Below are 22,921 nucleotides of genomic sequence, written 5' to 3'. Positions count from 1 at the left end.
CGTTGATTTTCTTCACGTTCGATATATTACTTACTTCCTTCTGACTCTGAACAGTGTGAGGCATTTAGTGAAAATAATCACTCCCAGAGTACGTTGCGGAAGGATCGGTATAACTTTGTGAACAGGGAGTAAGAGCTCCTTGTGACGTAGCTGGGTACACAATGTGGGAACTTGGCTGCTCACTCTGCAGCTTGCAGACGGATTACAATACCGTCTTATCTTGATTTCGTGCATCGTAAACGACGTTTTTCTAAAGCCCGCAGCTGCATCAGTAATGATTTAAACAATGCAATTCTAGACCAGCGTTTGAGCTGTCCCTTACTGGTAACAACTACCGATTACCAAACCCAGTTATTTATTTGCCTCGGAATACGTGTTTGATTAATAAACAGTTTGCGTTCAAATTTAACCATTGATTGTCGTATAGCTGTCATTCAAAACCATGCCAACTGTAATAATTTTATACAGATCACATTTTACACTGCACTTTATTAACTATGCCTGGTTGTAATTACTTTGCGCCGATGTACGATCGTACTTGGACTGATAAACAGACGGGCGACGGAGTTACAAAAATCTGTCGCTCGCAAGCAAGCAAGCTACAGTATGTTTAAACAGGGGTGTCAGGTCCGAGCTACACATTTCCGACAAGGCAATCTAGACCACTGCTTGCTTGTCAGCTTGCGGCTGTAGTACTGGATGTACGATCGACTTTTTTAAGACCGTCTGTTAGTCTACGTAAAGATCGTATATTGGTGTCAAGTAGCTCCAATAAAACAGTTTATTAAGTTCGCTGTAGAATATGAATTGCATAAAATTATCACTTTATAGTTGGTTAGATTTTGAATAACATTCTTAGTTAATCACTCTCGTATTTCACGACAAATAAATTCCCAGGTTCCGCAATAGCTTGTTGCAGCGAAGGCTCAAATATTATCCTATTACTGCTTGTATGTAAAGGTTTGATAAATTAATATCACCTTATATCAACAAGGTTGCTAAAATTTTACTGCCTATATAACTCATCTTCATTGCCATGATTTGTAAGTATCGCAGACGTGCACACTTACGGCTGTAGATCGCCCAGAGTAACTAGACCAAGATGTTTTCACTGTACACCGACCTAAAAGCAAGTCCCTTCCTCCCCGTGATTAAGAGGGACAAAAAAATGGTTCAAATGGCTCTGAGCACTATGGGACTTAACATCTGAGGTCATCAGTCCCCTAGAACTTAGAACTACTTAAACCTAACTAACCTAAGGACATCACACACATCCATGTCCAAGGCAGGATTCGAACCTGCGACCGTAGCGGTCGCGCGGTTCCAGACTGTAGCGCCTAGAACCGCTCGGTCACTCCGGCCGGCTAAGCGGGACATAACCTGCACTGTGTCCGAAACGTAACTGCTCCAGTATTTTATTTTAAAAATCGTTATTGACTTTAATAGTCAAATCACACAAGTTATTTATGATAAAAGTAATTTTGTTGCGTAAATCAATAAAGAAATATCGACCATACGGTTTATATAGACGGAATACTTAACTATGAACTATAAGTCGGATAAAATAGAGATATTTGACAGGCATATTAATTGAAAAATAATGAGTACAAAGCAAAGTACAGATGATTGGAAAAAGCAGAAAAATATCAAAATGTACAGAAGTAATGGCAAAGCGGAGGTTAATCTTCTTTGGACAACTCTACAGAATGAATAAGAACAAGCTAACGAAACAAATATTTCTGAATTTCTGGAAAAAGAAATCTACGGTAGCATGGATTACATACGTAAGAATAAAACTAGAAATTAAAAAGTCAAAGAATCGGAAATAGCGGGAAGGACACTTTTCTAAGATTAAAATACTAAATTTAAGAGGCTTTCGAGGCGGAAGAAATAAGAAATCGTAAACAAGATGGACACAAATGTGTGTGAAATCTTATGGGACTTAACTGCTAAGGTCATCCGTCCCTAAGCTTACACACTACTTAACCTAAATTATCCTAAGGACAAACACACCCACCCATGTCCGAGGGAGGACTCGAACCTCCGCCGGGACCAGCCGCACAGTCCATGACTGCAGCGCCTGAGACCGCTCGGCTAATCACGCGCGGCGATGGACACAAGATAGGAAACGACAAAATGAAGAGAAATTGAAAAAGTACTGAAAAAAAAAAAGAGGGAAGAGGATTGAAGTTGTTACTTGCCGCTTCGGTCAATACGAAAATAAAAATTACTGAATAAACTAACAATTTTACACTTTGCTGTTGTTATTCCGAAACGATAGTTGCGTAAATACCATCTCTGTCTCGACAAATCAATTGCGCAGCCTGCGACACCGAATTGGATGCCGACGAAACCGCCCGCCTCAGTTACATCGCTAACTTAGCGTCATCAGCTGCAACGAAACCGGTCGGCGGCTGTGGGCGAGGGCCTGAGACTCGAAGGGTTGCTGCCCCGCGGGGTGCGCGGAGCACCAACCAGCGGAGAGGCGGCCCTCCCCCTCCCCCGGCAGTGGGAGGAGCCAGCAGGTTGTACCCCCCGGCGGCGGGCCGCGGGGTTGCAGACTGCGCAGACATGTCGAGCGGGCGCGGCAGCGAGCGGCCGCAGGCGCGCTTCACCGACTTCAGCGTCGACCGCATCCTGGGGCTGCGGGAGGACTCCCAGCCGCACCCCCAGGCGGGCAGCCGCCAGCCCACGCCGCCCGCGCACCAGCCGGACTTCCAGTGGCTGCACTGCACGCGCTACCGGCCGCCCAAGCTGCCGCGTGAGTACGCCTGCCTCGCGCCGCTACCGCTTACAGCCGTCCGCACTTCTGAGACGCTCTTTACAGCTGCAGTAAAGATGGAAAGCTTCACAATAAATTTATTCTACTGCCTTTATAGCATTTTATTATGCCAGTGCGCACTTCGAAGCCACAGCTTTATCATCAGCGGGTTTCGCTGTCACCGATAAACCGCTAACCCCAGTTCTCTAAAGAACTGACCTCCAAAGTGTAAAACGTCAGACCTTCCGGACAACGCCTCGTACAACGGCATAATTTTGTAGGTACGTTCAGTGCTACATGTGGATACTGTCTGCAATATGTGTTGCAAATAGAGTCAGTAATATAGAAGTAATAAATTAAAACGTCATGCCTGATGCTGAAATTTTTACTGGATAAACGGCGAAAAAGTAGTAAGCGGTAAACTTTTTTCCTCTCGTTATTTCGTGGGGAGGGTGGCGGGGGTGGGGTAGGTGGGGGGTGGGAGGGATTGTCAGTCACAAAAATTTTGAAATTATACGTTACGTTTGTTCGAAGTAGTCAAGTTCTCTCATTCTGAAATACTGGAAGAATATATTCTGTGTAATTTGAACGCGATGAGTTACGGTGTCTCAAAACATGCAGACAGTTTGTAACTGTAATATTTGACTTATTGTGTTGAACGTTAAGATTGCACCTCTCAATGAGTAAATTATGATAGCATTTAAAATTTTTGAATTCGGTTAACAAGTTTATTGAATATCGGCAACTCTACAGCCGTTAGAAAGGAACCAGCAACTGGGACCGTGCGCCGTGCCCCGGGTTAACCGTTTAGTAATATACATGTAGAGAGCTTCTTTCCTTTGCCGACCCACCACAAATGCGTAATTGTTACAGTTACGGTACAGAACATTCCTAGAAACACTGTAAGAAACTGTCGTGAAACACGTACGGTCGGCCGAGTGGCCCAGCGGTTCTAGGCGTTTCAGTCTGGAACCGAGCGACCGCAACGGTCGCAGGTTCGAATCCTGCCTCGGGCATGGATGTGTGTGATGTCCTTAGGTTAGTTAGGTTTAAGTAGTTCTACGTTCTAGGGGACTGATGACCTCAGACGTTAAAGTCCCATAGCGCTCAGAACCAAATACGTACGGACGCAAAGGAGAATATATGCACATTTTTGTCAACACTGATACTGTAAGTCAATTTTTCAACAAAAATCTACCTATACTCTTGTGTATATATTCCACCAAACTTGTATAAAATGCAGTTAAAAATGTTCTGTAACGTTACGACTTTGTGGTGCGTTGACGTCGCATTGAAGCTCCATACGTAACAACAGAAAACGGCGGTGACAAAGTTGTAACTTGGACATGTGTATTACAAAATAAACGTGCCATAAAGACAGTAGATGGAGGTTATTATTAAGCGTTCCATTTATTTCAATCTCGATTTCCAAAATATAGCCACTATGCTTACCATGCAATTTGCTTCATTTTGCAGTTTTTTTTTCACAATTTTTAACCGTCCATCTCCATTTCCTAGTAAGCAAGCCACCATGCAGCGTATGGCTGAATGAACTCTACTCATTCACCAATGAACGCGCTGCACACGGGACATTAAACTCGAATCTTTCTATCTTTTTTTTCTTTCCTTCCTTCTTTCCTTCCTCCTACATCTTCAAGGTGAACTTGAATTCCTCCGACAAAAGTTCAAATGTTATTTTCTGAGTATTGCACTACATGCGACATGTGGCCTCTGGTGCCTCATTACAAAGTAATAGTGTAATTGTTTCGATTTGTTGCCCCGGTTGCCTTTGTTTCTCCGGAAATACCTATACAACAGGAAAAATCCTTTTTACATGCAAAACACAGAACAATGCGACAACCCTCAGGTGCAAAAGTACAGCGATGTCAACATAGCGCCCATTGCATTCAATGAACCTATACACGAAGAGCTTATCTGCTAACTCTTGATTAGTGAGCCTATCAATACTGCTGTGTATCACTGTTAACGTAGAACTGACACTGCTGGAAAAACAATCGCGAAACAGAACCGAGCACTACTGAATGAAACCTTGAAGACCGGAGGGTGGGCATCCTGATCGTTGTCAGCAGCAAGAGTCACGAGAGGATGGAACAAGTTTGTTTCCAAACAATACACACACTTTCTTGCGGTTGTTTTCAGTCCCATACAGATCAAAAGATAAAGAAAAAATGAATAAATCGAACGAAATGCAATTTCTATGTAACGAGACACCAGTGACCACAGGTTCATTATACAAAACTACTCACAAAATCCCTGAAAAATCTCAGATTTTGTCGGTGATATTTGTTTTTATCCTATGTACTGTGCACACCACTGTGAAGTGCGTGGCGGAGCCTATTTCCCATTGTACCACATATTAGGCTTTTTTCCTGTTTTATCTGCGGTTGCAGCACGGAAGAATGAGTGCTTAATTGTCTCTGTGCCTGCCGTAATTAGTCTAATCTTCGCGGCCTCTACGGTGTCGATATGTAACAGCCAGTAGTACTATCTTAGATTCATCACTTAATACCGATTCTTGAAATTTTCTACGTAGAGATAGTTGACATTTATCTTCAACCGTCTGCGAGTTGAGGCTCTTCAGAATTCCCATCATGCTGTCTTGTCTGTCGAATAAACCTACGTCAGTTCGCGCCACTCTTCTCTGTATACGTTCATTATCGCATGTTATAGGCCCCATACACTTGAGTAATATTCTAGAATGGGTTACATTTTCCCAGTATCCTGTCAATGTACTGTAATCTTACACTGAGCCTCCATTACATTCCTGTAGAAATCTTTACATCCAGGTATTTTTGAGAGTTGATTGATTCCATTGATGATGTTGTAGTGATAGGATACTACGTTCCTGCTATTCGTAAGGGGAACAGTTTTATATTTCTAAACATTTAAAGCGAGCTGCTAAGGCGTGCCACTTTGAAATCTTATTAGTATATGACTGAATGTTTGTTTGGCTTTATTCAGACAGTACTTAATTATAGATAACTGCAATCACATGCAAAAAGACTGATTAATTTTGTCTCACTCAAACAGCAAGGACTCAAAACACTTCCTCGGAGCGCGGCCGAAGTTATGTCGGAAGCACGGAGTTACCGGTTTAATTTATATCCTCCTTATTTCGTTCGCGGGTGGTGCATGAGAAGAAAGTCTGCTAGCTTTCCTCTGCAAAAGGCAGACTTTATCCAATTTCACTGTCATTTTCTTTACACGAGGTGTGTGTAGGAGGAAGCAATTTCTTTCTTGCCTCGTCTTGGAACACCTACGCTCAAAATTTTATGAGTAAACTTTTCTGTGACATACGACCTCTTTCTAGCAGCTTATTTCACTGTAGGGTTTTTCTCCTGACATTTCTGTGACACTCTCACGACCCTTTTTCTTGTTTCTGTTGTCTTTATCCCGCATCTTCACGCAGTCGGCGTGTTAACCTGAATTTGGCAATGTTAGCTGTAGAGGGTGACCGATTGCCCTTCAAGTCGTCCCTCTTCCCCGGGACAGAAATTGTACACTCCATCTATTTGTGTCTGGCGTTCTCCATGTGAAACTGTCAAAACGTTTTCTAAACCTTTGAAAATCACGTAACAGATACAGGACGTGGGTACCAGTCCGGTATTCATCTAATTGGATGTGGGAAACCGCCTAAAAGCCACGTCCAGGCTGGCCGGGACTCCGTCTGACGTTCTGGTGCCGGCAGGCCTCCCCGAATCTCGAAAGTGGCGTGCTAAAGCGCACGGGTTGTTCAGACGGGTTGTGGCACGCTCACAATGACTAAATACACTCCTGGAAATTGAAATAAGAACACCGTGAATTCATTGTCCCAGGAAGGGGAAACTTTATTGACACATTCCTGGGGTCAGATACATCACATGATCACACTGACAGAACCACAGGCACATAGACACAGGCAACAGAGCATGCACAATGTCGGCACTAGTACAGTGTATATCCACCTTTCGCAGCAATGCAGGCTGCTATTCTCCCATGGAGACGATCGTAGAGATGCTGGATGTAGTCCTGTGGAACGGCTTGCCATGCCATTTCCACCTGGCGCCTCAGTTGGACCAGCGTTCGTGCTGGACGTGCAGACCGCGTGAGACGACGCTTCATCCAGTCCCAAACATGCTCAATGTGGGACAGATCCGGAGATCTTGCTGGCCAGGGTAGTTGACTTACACCTTCTAGAGCACGTTGGGTGGCACGGGATACATGCGGACGTGCATTGTCCTGTTGGAACAGCAAGTTCCCTTGCCGGTCTAGGAATGGTAGAACGATGGGTTCGATGACGGTTTGGATGTACCGTGCACTATTCAGTGTCCCCTCGACGATCACCAGTGGTGTACGGCCAGTGTAGGAGATCGCTCCCCACACCATGATGCCGGGTGTTGGCCCTGTGTGCCTCGGTCGTATGCAGTCCTGATTGTGGCGCTCACCTGCACGGCGCCAAACACGCATACGACCATCATTGGCACCAAGGCAGAAGCGACTCTCATCGCTGAAGACGACACGTCTCCATTCGTCCCTCCATTCACGCCTGTCGCGACACCACTGGAGGCGGGCTGCACGATGTTGGGGCGTGAGCGGAAGACGGCCTAACGGTGTGCGGGACCGTAGCCCAGCTTCATGGAGACGGTTGCGAATGGTCCTCGCCGATACCCCAGGAGCAACAGTGTCCCTAATTTGCTGGGAAGTGGCGGTGCGGTCCCCTACGGCACTGCGTAGGATCCTACGGTCTTGGCGTGCATCCGTGCGTCGCTGCGGTCCGGTCCCAGGTCGACGGGCACGTGCACCTTCCGCCGACCACTGGCGACAACATCGATGTACTGTGGAGACCTCACGCCCCATGTGTTGAGCAATTCGGCGGTACGTCCACCCGGCCTCCCGCATGCCCACTATACGCCCTCGCTCAAAGTCCGTCAACTGCACATACGGTTCACGTCCACGCTGTCGCGGCATGCTACCAGTGTTAAAGACTGCAATGGAGCTCCGTATGCCACGGCAAACTGGCTGACACTGACGGCGGCGGTGCTCAAATGCTGCGCAGCTAGCGCCATTCGACGGCCAACACCGCGGTTCCTGGTGTGTCCGCTGTGCCGTGCGTGTGATCATTGCTAGTACAGCCCTCTCGCAGTGTCCGGAGCAAGTATGGTGGGTCTGACACACCGGTGTCAATGTGTTCTTTTTTCCATTTCCAGGAGTGTAAATCAACGACAGAATGCGCAGTTCTTCTTTGGATCTTCCCTGTATCTACCTTACTTAGTCCAATTTGGTAAGCACGCCAGTGTGACCAACAAAACTCAGAAGTGATCGGAAAAGTTTCGTAAGTGACCTCTGTTGAGGAGACGTTACACTTACGACTTTTTTTTAAGGATTTTTCCATTTATTTTCAGTATGGTATCCGCTTGCAAGTGGTATTTCCACTTTAAGCTGACCGAAATGGATGTCTCTAGGTATTTGACGGTTGCGGTTATTTTCAGTTACTGATCGCTGATCGAGTCATCTTTTCGCCTATTTATTCTATTAAATTTGATTGGAAATCCACTGCTAAATTTTGCATCAACCGTTATTCAAATACATGGCTTCGTGTATTACGCAACAGTTTTATAATGGTTCCACTTCCTGTATATTACTGCAGCGGTTGTTTACATTAGTCGACTGGTTTCATGACAACCTCACTTTCACGTGGTAGTACGTCATCTCTGTATACCTGCTATGTCTAACATCATCGATAATATGCACAGAACGACCTAGTCATTGCTTATAGCTATCACGTTAAGTATTCCTGGATCGATGTACCACTAACTTCTCCCTTTTTCTGGTAAGGAGTTGCCATGGACATCCATCCTCAACTGTTGTTTCAGTTACCTGCTTATTTGATATTTTCTCTGACCACTTAATTTTCGACAACCTTCTGCAATGATACGTTTCAATGCTTCGGTTTCTGTTTCTCAAGCTTCACTTCCATACGATACTGTGCTCCACAGCTGCAGTTTCTGAAACATGTTCCGTAATTCCATGTGTAAAGGGTAGGCAAATGAAAACCGAACATCCGCCAAAACTGGACCATGGAATGGTTCCATTCAAAAGTAATCACCACACGCACCAACTGCTGTTTCGTAGAACGCTATCGGCCGCTGACAGGTCCACAAGCGCACCCTCTCTTGCACTTCCCGTCCAACTGGAACCCACGTCCACGCATGTCTTTGTTCAGGTCGCCAAAATGTAAAAATCACGCGGTGAAAGATCCGGGCCGTATGGAGCATGTTTGTATTGTTTCCCAACCACGTCGCTGCAGCGTAGCCTTCATCCGATTGACAGTCTGGGGGCGGACGTTAGCGTGCAACTTACCGGAACTTGTGGGAACAGCTTTGGATTTCTTTGGCGGGGGAGATGTGAGGTTTTTCCACTGTTGGCTTTGCCGTTTGCCCTCGGGATCGAAGTGGCGGCACAACGCAATGTGATTGTGACCTCCTTCAACTGAAGCAGTGCTCGGCTCGTCGATTTTCTCGAGCGTGGAATCACAGTTAGTTTACGGCACTTTGAAGATACTTTGCAGCAACTTCGATGCGCCATAAAATCAAAACGCCTGGGAATGCTGTCGGACGGAATCATCCTACTGCAGGATAACTCCCACCCCAACACTGGCAGTCGGACGAAGACTACACATCAGCGATTTGGTTGAGAAACACTGCAGCATCCTCCGCACAGCCCGGATCTTTCACCGTGAGATTTTCATATCTTTGGCGACCTGAAGAAAAAACATGCGTCGACGTCGTTCACAGTTGGACAAGCAAGTGCAAGGCTGGGTGCGATTGTGAATCCGTTAGTGGCCAACCACTCTCTACGAAACAGGAATTGATCGCGTCGTCTACCTGTGGATAAATGTCTAAACGTGTGTGGTGATTTCTTTTGAATGAAACCCTTTCGTGGTCCCATTGTGGCGGGTATCTTGATTTTACAGCCCCTCGTAAATGTCTGATATCCACGTACATACTTCGAACAAGAAAACTTTTCTTAGCTTGCACCAAGATCTATCACATATCTGTTATTTAGCCTATTTTTGGTTAATTTTACTTCCTAGACAGCGTTATCCTTCCACTAGTTGTTCTTCAGTTCCTTCCCTTCTTTCGTTGTTTAGCAAATAGTTATTATTCTTCCCATAAAGCTCATCAGCTTTTATTCTTCCTTTACTCGGCCGGCCGCGGTGACCGAGCGGTTCTAGGCGCTTCAGTCCGGAACCACGCTGCTGCTACGGTCGCAGGTTCGAATCCTGCCTCGGGCATGGATGTGTGTGATGCCCTTAGGTTAGTTAGGTTTGCTTCAAAAAATGTTCAAATGTGTGTGAAATCTTATGGGACTTAAATGCTAAGGTCACCAGTCCCTAAGCTTACACACTACTTAACCTAAATTATCCTAAGGACAAATACACACACCCATGCCCGAGGGAGGGCTCGAACCTCCGCCGGGACCAGCCGCACAGTCCATGACTGCAGCGCCTGATACCGCTCGGCTAATCCCGCGCGGCCTAGGTTTACTTAGTTCTAAGTCTAGGGGACTGATGACCTGAGATGTTAAGTCCCATAGTGCTTAGAGACATTTGAAGAATGCATTTCTTAACTCAAATTCTCTACGATGTCGGATGCCCTCTCCATTCAACACGTATTCAAAGCCCTCTTTACTTGCAGCATCTGCGAACCTTAGCGTTGACATCTGCCACCTTGGCTCTTTAATTCCTGTCATGCACTTGGTTCACTGCTTCTTCGACGACCAACGTAAACAACAGTGGCTACAAGTTGCGGCCTATTCTTATACCCTTCTTAACACTAATTCATTTTTATTTGTCGTATTATTTATTTTCCTTTGACTTGTGTAGATGTTTTAGATTTCTCGTCTGCCTTTGTACTTCATCATCATTAATCTCGGGATTTCAATCATATTATTTCACCGTGTATTTTACTCAGTGCCCATACAATCAGAAACTAGGCATATTAGTTCCAACTAGAAGGCACACGCATTGCATGACAGTATCTATGTTACAGTCTTACAGGCGGATCTTTTATCTGTAGGCAGCGTATACTTGTGATTATCAATCGCTTCATTTTCTCAATATCTATTCCTCCATAGTAAGTACTGTTACTCAGAATTTAGCAAAACAGTTTTTCATTGCACAGGTGCCTTGCGTCAAGCAATTTCAAGAGCAACTTTTTGTGCTTCGTTTAATTCCCTGAAGTAATTAACGCAGAGTCCAATAGAGCAGGCGATGTCCTATACTATCTAATAGCGCAGCGTGTTTCCCAACTCGAATGGCATTTATGCGAAAATGAGCCTTCGTTATTCAGGTATTCCAGTGAATCTTAGACGGTTTGCTGACATAGTTCCATCTGCCCTCGGTGGCTCCTTATTCCTGCCCGAACTCAAGCCTGAACTTCGGAGTTCCTGTAAGGGGTTTATGGTGCCTGGTGTCAGATAAATGCAAGCATTCTGAAAGGTGTAGAAGTTTACATAAAAGTTACCGTGTCGGCAAACGCTCAAGAACTGCAGCGGTCAACCGATGGGCAGATGGCTTAATTGCCAAAGACACTCGAGAAAGAAGTAGCGTTCTCATTCATTTTTCGTTAACAATTAACTGATTCGACTAGCTGTTATTAATCTTAATGTATACACCAGAGTGTAATACGGCTTTACACGATCATCTTCTGCAAGCGATCCCAACGTTCTCTCCACTTAGATCTCGTGGTCAGCATCGGTAACAGCAGCATACGTCGCTCTATGTGCTGCATTCTAGTCAAGGCAACCACACTTCATAATGACATTACTAGTTATGCTATCCTGAAACATCCATTCTGAACTTTGTGCGTTCAAAACGCCGGCGTAAGTTCCGTGTTACACTGTTTTCATTTTTTTTGTTTGTGCCGTGTTATTTGATCTACACTGACCAGGTTTCAAAATAAGAAACTGTGCTTTTTCTTCAAAAAATGGCACTAAGCACTATGGGACTTAACATGTGAGGTCATCAGTCCCCGAGACTTAGAACTATTTAAACCTAACTAACCTAAGGACATCACACACAGCCATGCCCGAGGCAGTATTCGAACCTGCGACCGTAGCAGCAGCGCGGTTCAGGACTGAAGCGCCTAGAACCGCTCGGCCACAGTGGCCGGCTGCTTTTTTTTACCTTGATTTATGATAACTGATGTGGTATATGGCACATCACAAATAATTGTTATGTGGCCTTTTCGGCGAAGTGCTGCCCTAAAGCCTTCGCCATCGCCATCGCCATCGCCATCGCCACTGTTACTGGCAGCTAAGATTAGAATTTTTTAAAGGTGCCGTACCTCGATCGGTAAAACGGATTCCTTGCAGGATCAATTTGTTGTCTGTCTGTACGACTGCTAAAAACCCTTTTTCTCAGGAACGGTTAGCCGTAGCAAGTAGAAATTTACGTCACATACTAAGGTCTACCGCCCCTTGGTCGTGTAAATAACTGAAGCGTCTAAGCCAATGAAATAAAAAAACAATCCATTTCTGTCACATATTTTGATATTTGAAAACTGACTCAGCAAAACCTTTAGGATACTTGCCCTTGTCCTGGAGTCATGAAATTTAGGAAGAAGAAAGGCTTCACAATATACACACCTGGAAATGGAAAAAAGAACACATTGACACCGGTGTGTCAGACCCACCATACTTGCTCCGGACACTGCGAGAGGGCTGTACAAGCAATGCTCACACGCACGGTACAGTGGACACACCAGGAACCGCGGTGTTGGCCGTCGAATGGCGCTAGCTGCGCATCATTTGTGCACCGCCGCCGTCAGTGTCAGCCAGTTTGCCGTGGCATACGGAGCTCCATCGCAGTCTTTAACACTGGTAGCATGCCGCGACAGCGTGGACGTGAACCGTATGTGCAGTTGACGGACTTTGAGCGAGGGCGTATAGTGGGCATGCGGGAGGCCGGGTGGACGTACCGCCGAATTGCTCAACACGTGGGGCGTGAGGTCTCCACAGTACATCGATGTTGTCGCCAGTGGTCGGCGGAAGGTGCACGTGCCCTTCGACCTGGGACCGGACCGCAGCGACACACGGATGCACGCCAAGACCGTAGGATCCTACGCAGTGCCGTAGGGGACCGCACCGCCACTTCCCAGCAAATTAGGGACACTGTTGCTCCTGGGGTATCGGCGAGGACCATTCGAAACCGTCTCCATGAAGCTGGGCTACGGTCCCGCACACCGTTAGGCCGTCTTCCGCTCACGCCCCAACATCGTGCAGCCCGCCTCCAGTGGTGTCGCGACAGGCGTGAATGGAGGGACGAATGGAGACGTGTCGTCTTCAGCGATGAGAGTCGCTTCTGCCTTGGTGCCAATGATGGTCGTATGCGTGTTTGGTGCTGTGCAGGTGAGCGCCACAATCAGGACTGCATACGACCGAGGCACACAGGGCCAACACCCGGCATCATGGTGTGGGGAGCGATCTCCTACACTGGCCGTACACCACTGGTGATCGTCGAGGGGACACTGAATAGTGCACGGTACATCCAAACCGTCATCGAACCCATCGTTCTACCATTCCTAGACCGGCAAGGGAACTTGCTGTTCCAACAGGACAATGCACGTCCGCATGTATCCCGTGCCACCCAACGTGCTCTAGAAGGTGTAAGTCAACTACCCTGGCCAGCAAGATCTCCGGATCTGTCCCCCATTGAGCATGTTTGGGACTGGCTGAAGCGTCGTCTCACGCGGTCTGCACGTCCAGCACGAACGCTGGTCCAACTGAGGCGCCAGGTGGAAATGGCATGGCAAGCCGTTCCACAGGACTACATCCAGCATCTCTACGATCGTCTCCATGGGAGAATAGCAGCCTGCATTGCTGCGAAAGGTGGATATACACTGTACTAGTGCCGACATTGTGCATGCTCTGTTGCCTGTGTCTATGTGCCTGTGGTTCTGTCAGTGTGATCATGTGATGTATCTGACCCCAGGAATGTGTCAATAAAGTTTCCCCTTCCTGGGACGATGAATTCACGGTGTTCTTATTTCAATTTCCAGGAGTGTAATTAAAATGGGGAAAACTGAAATTGTTAGTTTTTAGCTGTATCACACATAAATGACATTTGTTTCGCCATTTTTTATCTGACTGTCCGTCCATCTGTTAAGATCCCTTTTTCTCAGGAACGGGTAGACGTATCAAGCTGAAATTCATGTCACATAGTAAGTTCTATAATAACTTAGTGTTGGAAAAAAAAGGCTACTGTCAATGCAATCAACAGCGACAGCCATTTATGTCATATATTTTGCTACTCGCAAACACTCATTAAAACTGATAGGGTCCTTCCCGTTGACCTAGAATCATGAAAGCTGTAAGGAAAGGAAAAAGCCAGAAAATTGTTTATTTTTTTAATTATATCACATCCAAAATATCTCTTCTGTCATTTGTTATCCGCCTTCAAACTTAAAATATCCCAGGGCCGATATCCTGCCGGTATCAGTGTCGACAGCAGGCAAAAACCGTTGTGATTCTCCCTCCATGGATGGATGAACTGTCTGTATACATAATTAAGATTATACAGACCCTTCAGAGCGCCACTTTATTCGCAACTGGGCTCTCTCCTTTTTTTAATTTTTTTTGATTATACAGGGTGCCCGTAATTAAATTTCCAGTTTCTACACGCTGTGCAAAGAGAACCACTGCTCAGAATGACGTCAAATTTGAGCTGCATATTATTGGCGCAGGGGGAAACTTCAAGGAACAAAAAATTTAACTTAATTTTAACCTGTAGATGGCGCCGTAAGCATCGGAATACGCACGCCAACAGTCGCTCGGCCCACGGCTGTTCCTCGGTTTGCGTCCGAGACCTCCAACATGGCTGTGTCCATGAAGCACCGCTCTTTTACAAGAACGGTGACTGTGCGCCAGTGGCCCTGCCCAAGTTCCGGACACTCAAGGGTATGTCTGTTAATGGTATGGAGAGAGTGATCACAAAATTCGAAATGACAGGTTCTTCTGTAGTGCAATGTGGCAGAGGGAGAAAAGCAGTTGATCTAAAGTCTGTCGACGATGAGGCCACAGCATTGCAGGAGGGGTCGAATGATGGTGTGCAAACATGCAGTGCACGGGAAATCGCTCGAAAGTTGGACATGCCTGCGAGCACAGCGCATAAAAACCTACGAAACATCCCGCACTGCTATCCATACAAAATCACCCATGTTCGGGAGCTGCTTCCTGCTGACCTGCCAGCAAGACAAATGTTCGCTTTCTAATTTCTTGCTCGCATGGAAGTGGACAAAGAATGGCCACGGAACTGTCTGTGAAGAGAAGAAGCCCATTTCCATCTCCAAGGAGATGGCAATACGCAGAATTGCAGGATATAAGCATTGGAAAATTGGCACGTACATCAGCTGGTACCACTTCATTTCACAAAGATGGCAGCGGTGCGGATTGACGGCATCATTTATCGTGGGGCCGTATTTTTTCGAGGAGGTGAGTCCTACCACTGTTAAACGTTATGAGAGTCTTTTGCGCACCAAGGTCATTCGAACACTTCAACCGCGTCTATGTACGGATAAGATCATTTTTATGCAAGATGGCGCTTCTCTGCATATTTTACAGCGAATGAAGTGGCTGATGTAGAGGCATTTCGGAAATGTTAGACTTATCAGCTGTCATTTCCCTAGAGCCTGGCCGTCCAGATCACCTGATCTTAATCGGCGTTACTTCTGGCTGTGTGGTTATCTGAAAGGTGTTCTGTTCAGTGCTCGAATTACGTACGAAGCTGAACTGAAGGCACGAATTGTGCAACGTATTCTGTACGTGATGCCGAGACACTTCGATCTGTTGTGGAACATACTATTTAACGATTTGAACTTGTGGCCGTAAACGGTGGGCAGCATACGGAATATATCTTGCGCCACTCTCACGACAGTTATAAACCGATGCCATTTTGCCTGTTATGCGCTTTTTGATCCCAGGACAGTTAAAGACCCATTTTTCCCATCCGCTGCGGTACGACCTTGCCGTGGATGATGGGCTTACCCAACTAACAGTGCCACACCTGTTGACTGCCGAACTTGTGCAGTTATGCACATTGAATAGTACTGCTGGTGTAATTTGCAATTATTTATAGCCGATCCCATTTGCATGAAGACGCTTATAGGGCCATCTATTGGAGTTCTCCTCCTTTTTCTCCACCCACCCCACCTCCCACCCCCCTGCGTCAATAATATGCTGTTGAAATTTGACGTCTTCTGAGTAGTAGTTATCTTTCTACAGCGTTTTGAAACTGGAATTTTAATTACGGACAACCTGTATATTTCTCAACATAACTTCCATTGACCTCAATTCATTTGATCCAATAAAATTACAGTTCTTCTTAATCCTTTGTTTGTAAGTTCGTGAAGTACCCTTTTTCGTGTATCTCCGATATAGCAGTCTACACTTTCTTTTTCTACACAGTTGTGATGTCTTGTGTGTTGTGATCCTGCAATCTACCTGTCTGAAGTTCAACAGTAATTTGGCATGTTCGTTTTTGACAATTCTTTCTGGCTTGTGGTCCAATCATTCTTTGCCTCTCGCTGATGGTAATTTTGGCGTAAATTCCAGTGGATCGTGTATGCTACAGCATTGTACCTGTGCTCCTGTACGGTCTGAGCGAGCTCTTTTAACAACTTAAGATGTGGTCAGTTGTTTCCTAGCTTCTTTGCATTAGTCTGCATTTTAGGTCTTCTGCTGATACCTCGATTCTGGCTTTGATGGCGCTAGTTCTGATGGCTTGTTTCTGTACACCAAAAACCAGTCTTCCAATGGCCTTCCTTAGGATTTCGTTCGTCAGCCATTTCTGACATTTTCTTTATTTATTTTGCCTTCGATCTTCTCCAAAAACTACCTTTATTCTGAAGGCTACAAGTTTGGCATTGTAGTACAGCTTTCCGGTATTGGCTCTCGTTCGAGACACTTTCTGTTGTTGACATTCGAGCCTATTTTTGGCTACCTTGCACCCAGTTTGCCAATTTCTGCTCCTCTTCTTCCTTTGTCTGTCCTACTTGCAGGTGTCCTCTACCGCCTATTTTGCGGTACGAGTACAGCTTGTCGACGTCACTCCCAACGTGAAGAGCATGGTGAATTGTCACGAGTTTTATTGTTTTTTACTGTCCAGGTTATTCAGCTCTACTGGTGTCCAGCTGTTAGCACTTGATGGCTTGTCTGTTTGGAATTGTCATTGCTGAAGGTTCAGACTGTATTCTTCGCAGATTGCATTTTAGCATTCTGCGTAGAGCTTCAGATCATGCATATGCAGCATGTGGGGTATTTTCTAAGAAATTGTCACTGTTTGATATGCCACATTTGTTTTCTGTGAGATGATTGACAGTGGAATAAAGACAGTAATGATGGAAGCCTAGTGGGAACAATGAGTCCACCTGGAAAATGACACTCTTGATGTTGACTAGTCCGTAACTTTTATTTCTTCCTGTGTTCCGTCGATTTTTTTGTGAATTTCCTGATGTTTTTGCCGACCAACGTTTCCATATACTTTATTATAGAACTGTGTGTAGTGAGCAAAAGGTTTTTTGTAATCAATCCAGATTACATATACGTTTGTTTTCTGGCTTCTTCAGTTCTCCAGAATCATTTCGTCGATCGCGAATTGGTCTTTCGTGCCCCTGGTTCTTCACTGTTACAGTTTCGTTCAGCTGGAATAACGTAGTTTTCTTCTAGAAAGTCCTGAATTCTGTCGGTATAATGCCTACCAGCAACTTGAACACGATAGGCAAACATGTTATTGGCTAGTAATTTCCGGGTTTTACTCCTTTATTTGCGTCCATATTAATTAAATACGGTTTTCCAGTTGTTAGCCATTCACAGGTGTTTCCTGTCAATAGCATAGCGTTAAATAGTTCGACCATTTTCACATGAAGACTGATCATGTATCTGGGCCAGAAGCTGTGCACTTGATCATTACCGGGGAGATATCCAGTTCTATACTATCTGGTCTCTTTCTTGCATAATTTGAAGTGTAATTTTTGCCTTTTGGTTTGTTGCTCCATTGGGTCAACTTCACTTATACATTCAAGCCCCACCCACATGTTCTTATTTTATCATCGTTATTTACATCGTAAGCATTTGTGTGTGTCATTAAAAGTGGGGACGACGTCAAGTTATATTTGGTTTAGTTGGGAGTGGGGTGTGCTTGGGAGTAAGGAGACGTTAAGTAACTGTGAACCTTCCCAGAATCAAATCATGGATTCACGCCTGCACAGATTCCTTGTTAACTCCCAGATACATATGTATCTGCACCGTGACCCACTTTTTGAATATAAATAATTAATCAGTGCACGCTATATGAAACTTACACTGATGATCAAAGCAATTATGGCCACCTCCTTAATAGCAAGCTGGTTCGCGTCTGGAATGCAGTACAGAAGCGGTTCTGCATGGCTTGGATTCAATACGTATTTTTTATATTTCCAGAGATGTTTGGCGCCGGATGTCTGCACACAGTTCACAGAAGTCCCGTAAATTATGGGCCGTAGGGTTGCATGGAACTGGCTCTCTATAGTGATGCAGACCTGTTCCATTAGGTTCCGGTCAGGCGAATTTCGTCGCCAAAACATCGAAGTGTGTTCTCTATCGTGCTCCTCAGACCACTGTAGCGCAATTGTGGTTTTGTGTCAATGACAATAAACTTTATCACTGTCGGGGATGGCATCAAGCATGAAGGGATGCTATTGATTCGCAGTAACATTCACGTGGTCCACAGTTGTCACAGTGCCTTCGATTACTACCACATATGACATGCAAGCCCAGACGAATGTCACGCATAGCATAATACTGTACTCACCAGCCTGTCAGTTAAACAGTGCATGTTTCGAGCAGCCATTCACCTGGATGATGGCACATCTGTACATGATCACCGACCTTGTGTAACAAGGATCGTGATTCATCCCGCCAGGTGATACGTTTCCAGTGACTAAGGTCGAATCTCAATAATCTCGTGCCCACTGCAATGGTAACTGATGATGTCGTTGGGTCAACATGGGAGCACGTAGCGGTCGTGAGCTGTGGAGCCCCATTTTCAACAATGTGCGCAGAACGATATGCTCCAAAATATTTTTGCCTGCACTGGCATTGTGCTCTGTCGCCAGATCCGCCACAGATCGCTTCCAGTCCTGCTTTCTAGCATGAGCGTGGACAATCCTCGACCTCCACACTCTGTGATGATACGTGAACGTCCGACACCTTATCATAAACTCATAGTTTCATCGTCCTTCAATCGCTTTCCATAGATACTCATGACAGTAGCATGCAAACAGCCGACCAATTACAATGTTTCCAAAATGCTTGTTCCCAGGTGCTGCGCCGTAACACTCTGCTCCCTGTCAAAGCCGCTTATGTCAGTGCATTTCCCTACCTGTGGCCAGTGTCGTCGTTGGGATGATTCCCCATTCGTCTCTGTTCTGCTTATATAATTTTGTTACCACTTAACGTGCGCCGCAGCGACACCAGACCACATTCAGTGTCGCAGGGACAAAATTTTATTTTGAAGGAATTTCTCAGACATCTGAATGTATCCTGCCGAAAACCTGAACTGGTGGACACTTGAAGATATTACGTGAAAGATAATATTTCATGTTTTACGAACTAGTGTTCACTGAGGAATCTAAGAAGACACTACATCCCCCTATGTATCGCTCCAATAGCAACCACGAAGACAAGATAACTGTAGTGGTCACAGAGGTACTTACACAGTCATCATTCACACGCTCCGTATGGGAACAGAATGGGAAGATATCCTAAAATGTGGCAAAATGGGAAGTACCCACTGCCATGCATTTCATAGTGATTGTCCAAGTGCGTTTCTAGACATTGCAGAAAAAGACCTATGCTGACTTCCTTCCTCCTACCATGATCACCGCGATCTCTGTAATGCTTTCCGTCCGATGCTGTCCTTGCATGTAACACCTTCCATAAATTTGCAGTATTTTCTCAATGTTCCACTATATTACTGCCATTTCCACGTTCAGTTACAGTTTCAGCAGTGTACAATACACTTTCCCATTTTCTACTATTGTTATTCTCCCGTAACGATTCTCCTGCATTTCAGCCTACTCTTCATCACAACAGGATAGTGATCTCTCTGTCTGCTCCTGGGTACGTCTTACAATCTAATGATCTCTCTGTCTGCTTAGGTACATCTTACAATCCAATGTCAGATTCCAGAATCTCTGCCATCACTATAATGTAATCTAGATGGTATTTTCTCGCGTCTATAGGCCTTTTCCAAGTAGATCTCTCTTTTTTTGAGTTTTGAACAGTGCATTCGCTTTTGCTGATAGTTATTTCAGTCCTCAATTAAACTTTCTCCTCTCTCATTCACACCGCCAAGCCCATATTCTCCCGTAACTCTGTCTTCTATTCGTTCCTCTGCGACAGTGTTTCTTTTCTCCATTTTCACCCCTTTTTCGCAAATCAAGTTACCCGTTAACTTCCCCCGTATACTCCGTCCATCTCCTCATTTTTTTTCCTGTGAAGTCAGCCTATATATCTGAATTATCGTTGTTGCCGTTGGTTTGCTGTCAGTTATGATGAGAATAATGCTGACATTGAACTTAATAGTTCCGTCTCTGCCCTGCCTTCCTGTTCAGAAGGAATCTTACTCCGTTTAATCCATTTTACGTTGCTGTTGATATTACGCTATATTCATCTGACGAGGATAGGATTACATAAATGACATCAGAGGTATACAAAATAGGGCACCACGAATAGTCATGGAGTTGTCTAACACGGGGGGGGGGGGGGGTGAGTGTAATGGGAGTGTATGCCTGACTGAGATTCGAGCCTGGAACATTGCATTCTGTGCCGAATGCTGTTGGCGACTGATCATAACTTCATGGTCAGTAACTCCTCCCACTTTCCCAGTCACTTAAGTTTTCCCTCGTATATTGCGGCACCGCCTGGAAGGAGTGTTATTGCAAAGAAATGTCTATCCACAGCCTAGGGGATTGTTTCCAGAATGAAACCTTCACTCTGTATTGTCGGATGTCTGTTTCAAATCTTCCTCTCAGATTAAAACAGTGGAGCGGATCAGGAGTAGAAATCGGTACCATATGTATCGCTGGCTATGCTCTTAGTGACTGAGTTGTCCAGGCATGACACGACTCCCCCTCAAAGCTTCAATACTGGAAGTACCCCCATTATACTTCCCAGGTTCGACTCCCCGTCCGATGAACAGTTTTATTCTGCAAGAAAGTTGCAAATTGTCATCGACATCCTTGTATCACTTCTGTAGTGTCAGTGAAATACCCAAGGAGACACATAAGCAGTCGTTCATCCCATGTACCGTTCATGCATGTAATGGCACAATAAAAATGTGTAGTGATCCTCAGAGTATGGATGTGGATGTTTTCAAAATGTTTCCTCTCGTCCGACAATAGACGCTCTCCTGCTTATAACGGTCCAGTCACATTTATGTACCACCGCCTGCCTGTGTTTGACGTCAACGTGAAATAACCACCACCCACAGACAGGTGGCAACTCTGGCAATGGAGGGAATACAAAGTGTGTTGGGGGAACGCGGAAAACAGTGCAGACGCTGTTGTAATGCGGTAATGGAGAGTTTTATCTGATGTCCAAAAGGGCATGATCATTGGCTTTAGGGCCAAGGGTGGAAACATTTCCGAGACAGCTAAGATTGTAAACTGTTCGCCTGCAGACGAGGTTAAAGTATACCGTGCATGGCAGAACGGCGCCGAGGCAACTGCGCTGCACCACAGGCCATACATGACAGGGGTCAACGGCAGTTGCGGAGATGTGTACAAGCGAAAAGACGTGCAACTGTTGAGCAAATAACCGCCCGATGAATCAAGAGACAACCAACAGTGTCTCCTCACTGACTGCTCAGCAAACCTTGCTGCATATGGGCCTCAGGCACCCATGCTGACTGCTCTTCGTTCACGGCGATGACTGGAATTTGCACGCCAGTACCGCAACTGGAAATCCACTGAGTGGCGACAGGTGGCCTCTTCAGGCGAATTATGCTTCATGATCCATCGGATAAATGGCCATTGACGTGTAAGGTGTGAAACATCTGAAGGCAAACACCAGAGTATGTCAACCGGTCGAGCAGCCTCTGTACATGTGCATGGTGATCATATCCCATGTTGATGTGGGGGTACATGCGCAGAAAACAGTGGCATTTTGTAGCATGTGTTATCATCAATACTGTGGACTTACAGTCTGTGTCAAATGTGTTCCCTATGTTGGGTGGCACCACATTCTGCAATTATCCTTAATTTATGAGCATGAGTGTATATCATTGGCAAACCAAACAATTTTCATGTTTTCGCTCTGAACTTCAATTTTCTTTCCAAATTTCTCCTTGACTTGCTCAATATACAGACTGAACATCATCTGGGAGAGCCTACAACGCTGTCTCCCCCCCCCCCCCCCCCCCTGCGGGTCCGGGGTTAGAATAGGCCCGAGGTATTTCTGCCTGTCGTAAGAGGCAACTAAAAGGAGTCCCTCCCCCTCAAGGGGGTAGTTTGCGCCTGCGTCTGGAGACGGACGGTTCCACGACATATTTGTGGTCATTTTGGTTTTTCGCTTATTCTGGTTTCTTCCTTCCTTTGTTTGGTTCCTTTCTTTGTCCTTCTCCCTCTCACTGTCTTCCTTACTTTTTACCTTGCCTTCTTGTCCACCCTCTGGTCTCCGCCTCGGTGTTTGAGACAGTCTGTCCTTTCTCTCCCTCTCTCCTTTTTTTTCCCCTCTTCTTCTTTCCTCCCTGTGCGTGCCTGAAGGCTGACCCACGCGTTTGCACGCATAGCCAGTGACGGGGTAACGCGTAATTCCCCGCCCTGGGTAGACAAGTAAGGCACGCACGTACCCCCAGGTAAAGGCCAGGCCCAGGGAGGGGTGATTGCCTGAGCTGACACCTTCCAACCATGCCGATTGGTCCCTCCGTCCATTTATCGGGAGGTGTGACCTGAGGTGTAAACATTCACCTAAGGCGGGAGTGCCCTCTGAGAGGGTCCCCACAAGGAAGGAGTGCGCCATCGGAGATGCTGGCAATCATGGGGGATTCCTCCACAATGGTTTTCTCTTCTTCTTCTTCTCTCTCGACTTCTGCCCAAAAATGGAAACCTGACCAGCCACCAG

General features: G+C 45.7%; 1 protein-coding gene across 1 annotated transcript in view; it reads left to right on the top strand.

Moving 5' to 3' along the window:
- Nucleotides 1–2,571: 2,571 nt before the first annotated feature.
- Nucleotides 2,572–22,921, top strand: part of LOC126173939 (homeobox expressed in ES cells 1-A-like) — a 29,648-nt gene continuing 9,298 nt past the window's right edge. The window contains exon 1 of the mRNA XM_049920999.1: nucleotides 2,572–2,761. Coding sequence (XP_049776956.1) covers nucleotides 2,572–2,761 — 190 coding nt within the window. The remainder of the gene's footprint in view (nucleotides 2,762–22,921) is intronic.

Source organism: Schistocerca cancellata, chromosome 1, assembly GCF_023864275.1.
Source record: "Schistocerca cancellata isolate TAMUIC-IGC-003103 chromosome 1, iqSchCanc2.1, whole genome shotgun sequence".
In the NCBI taxonomy this organism is placed as follows: Eukaryota; Metazoa; Arthropoda; class Insecta; order Orthoptera; family Acrididae; genus Schistocerca; species Schistocerca cancellata.
This window is presented reverse-complemented; position numbering and strand designations above follow the sequence as displayed.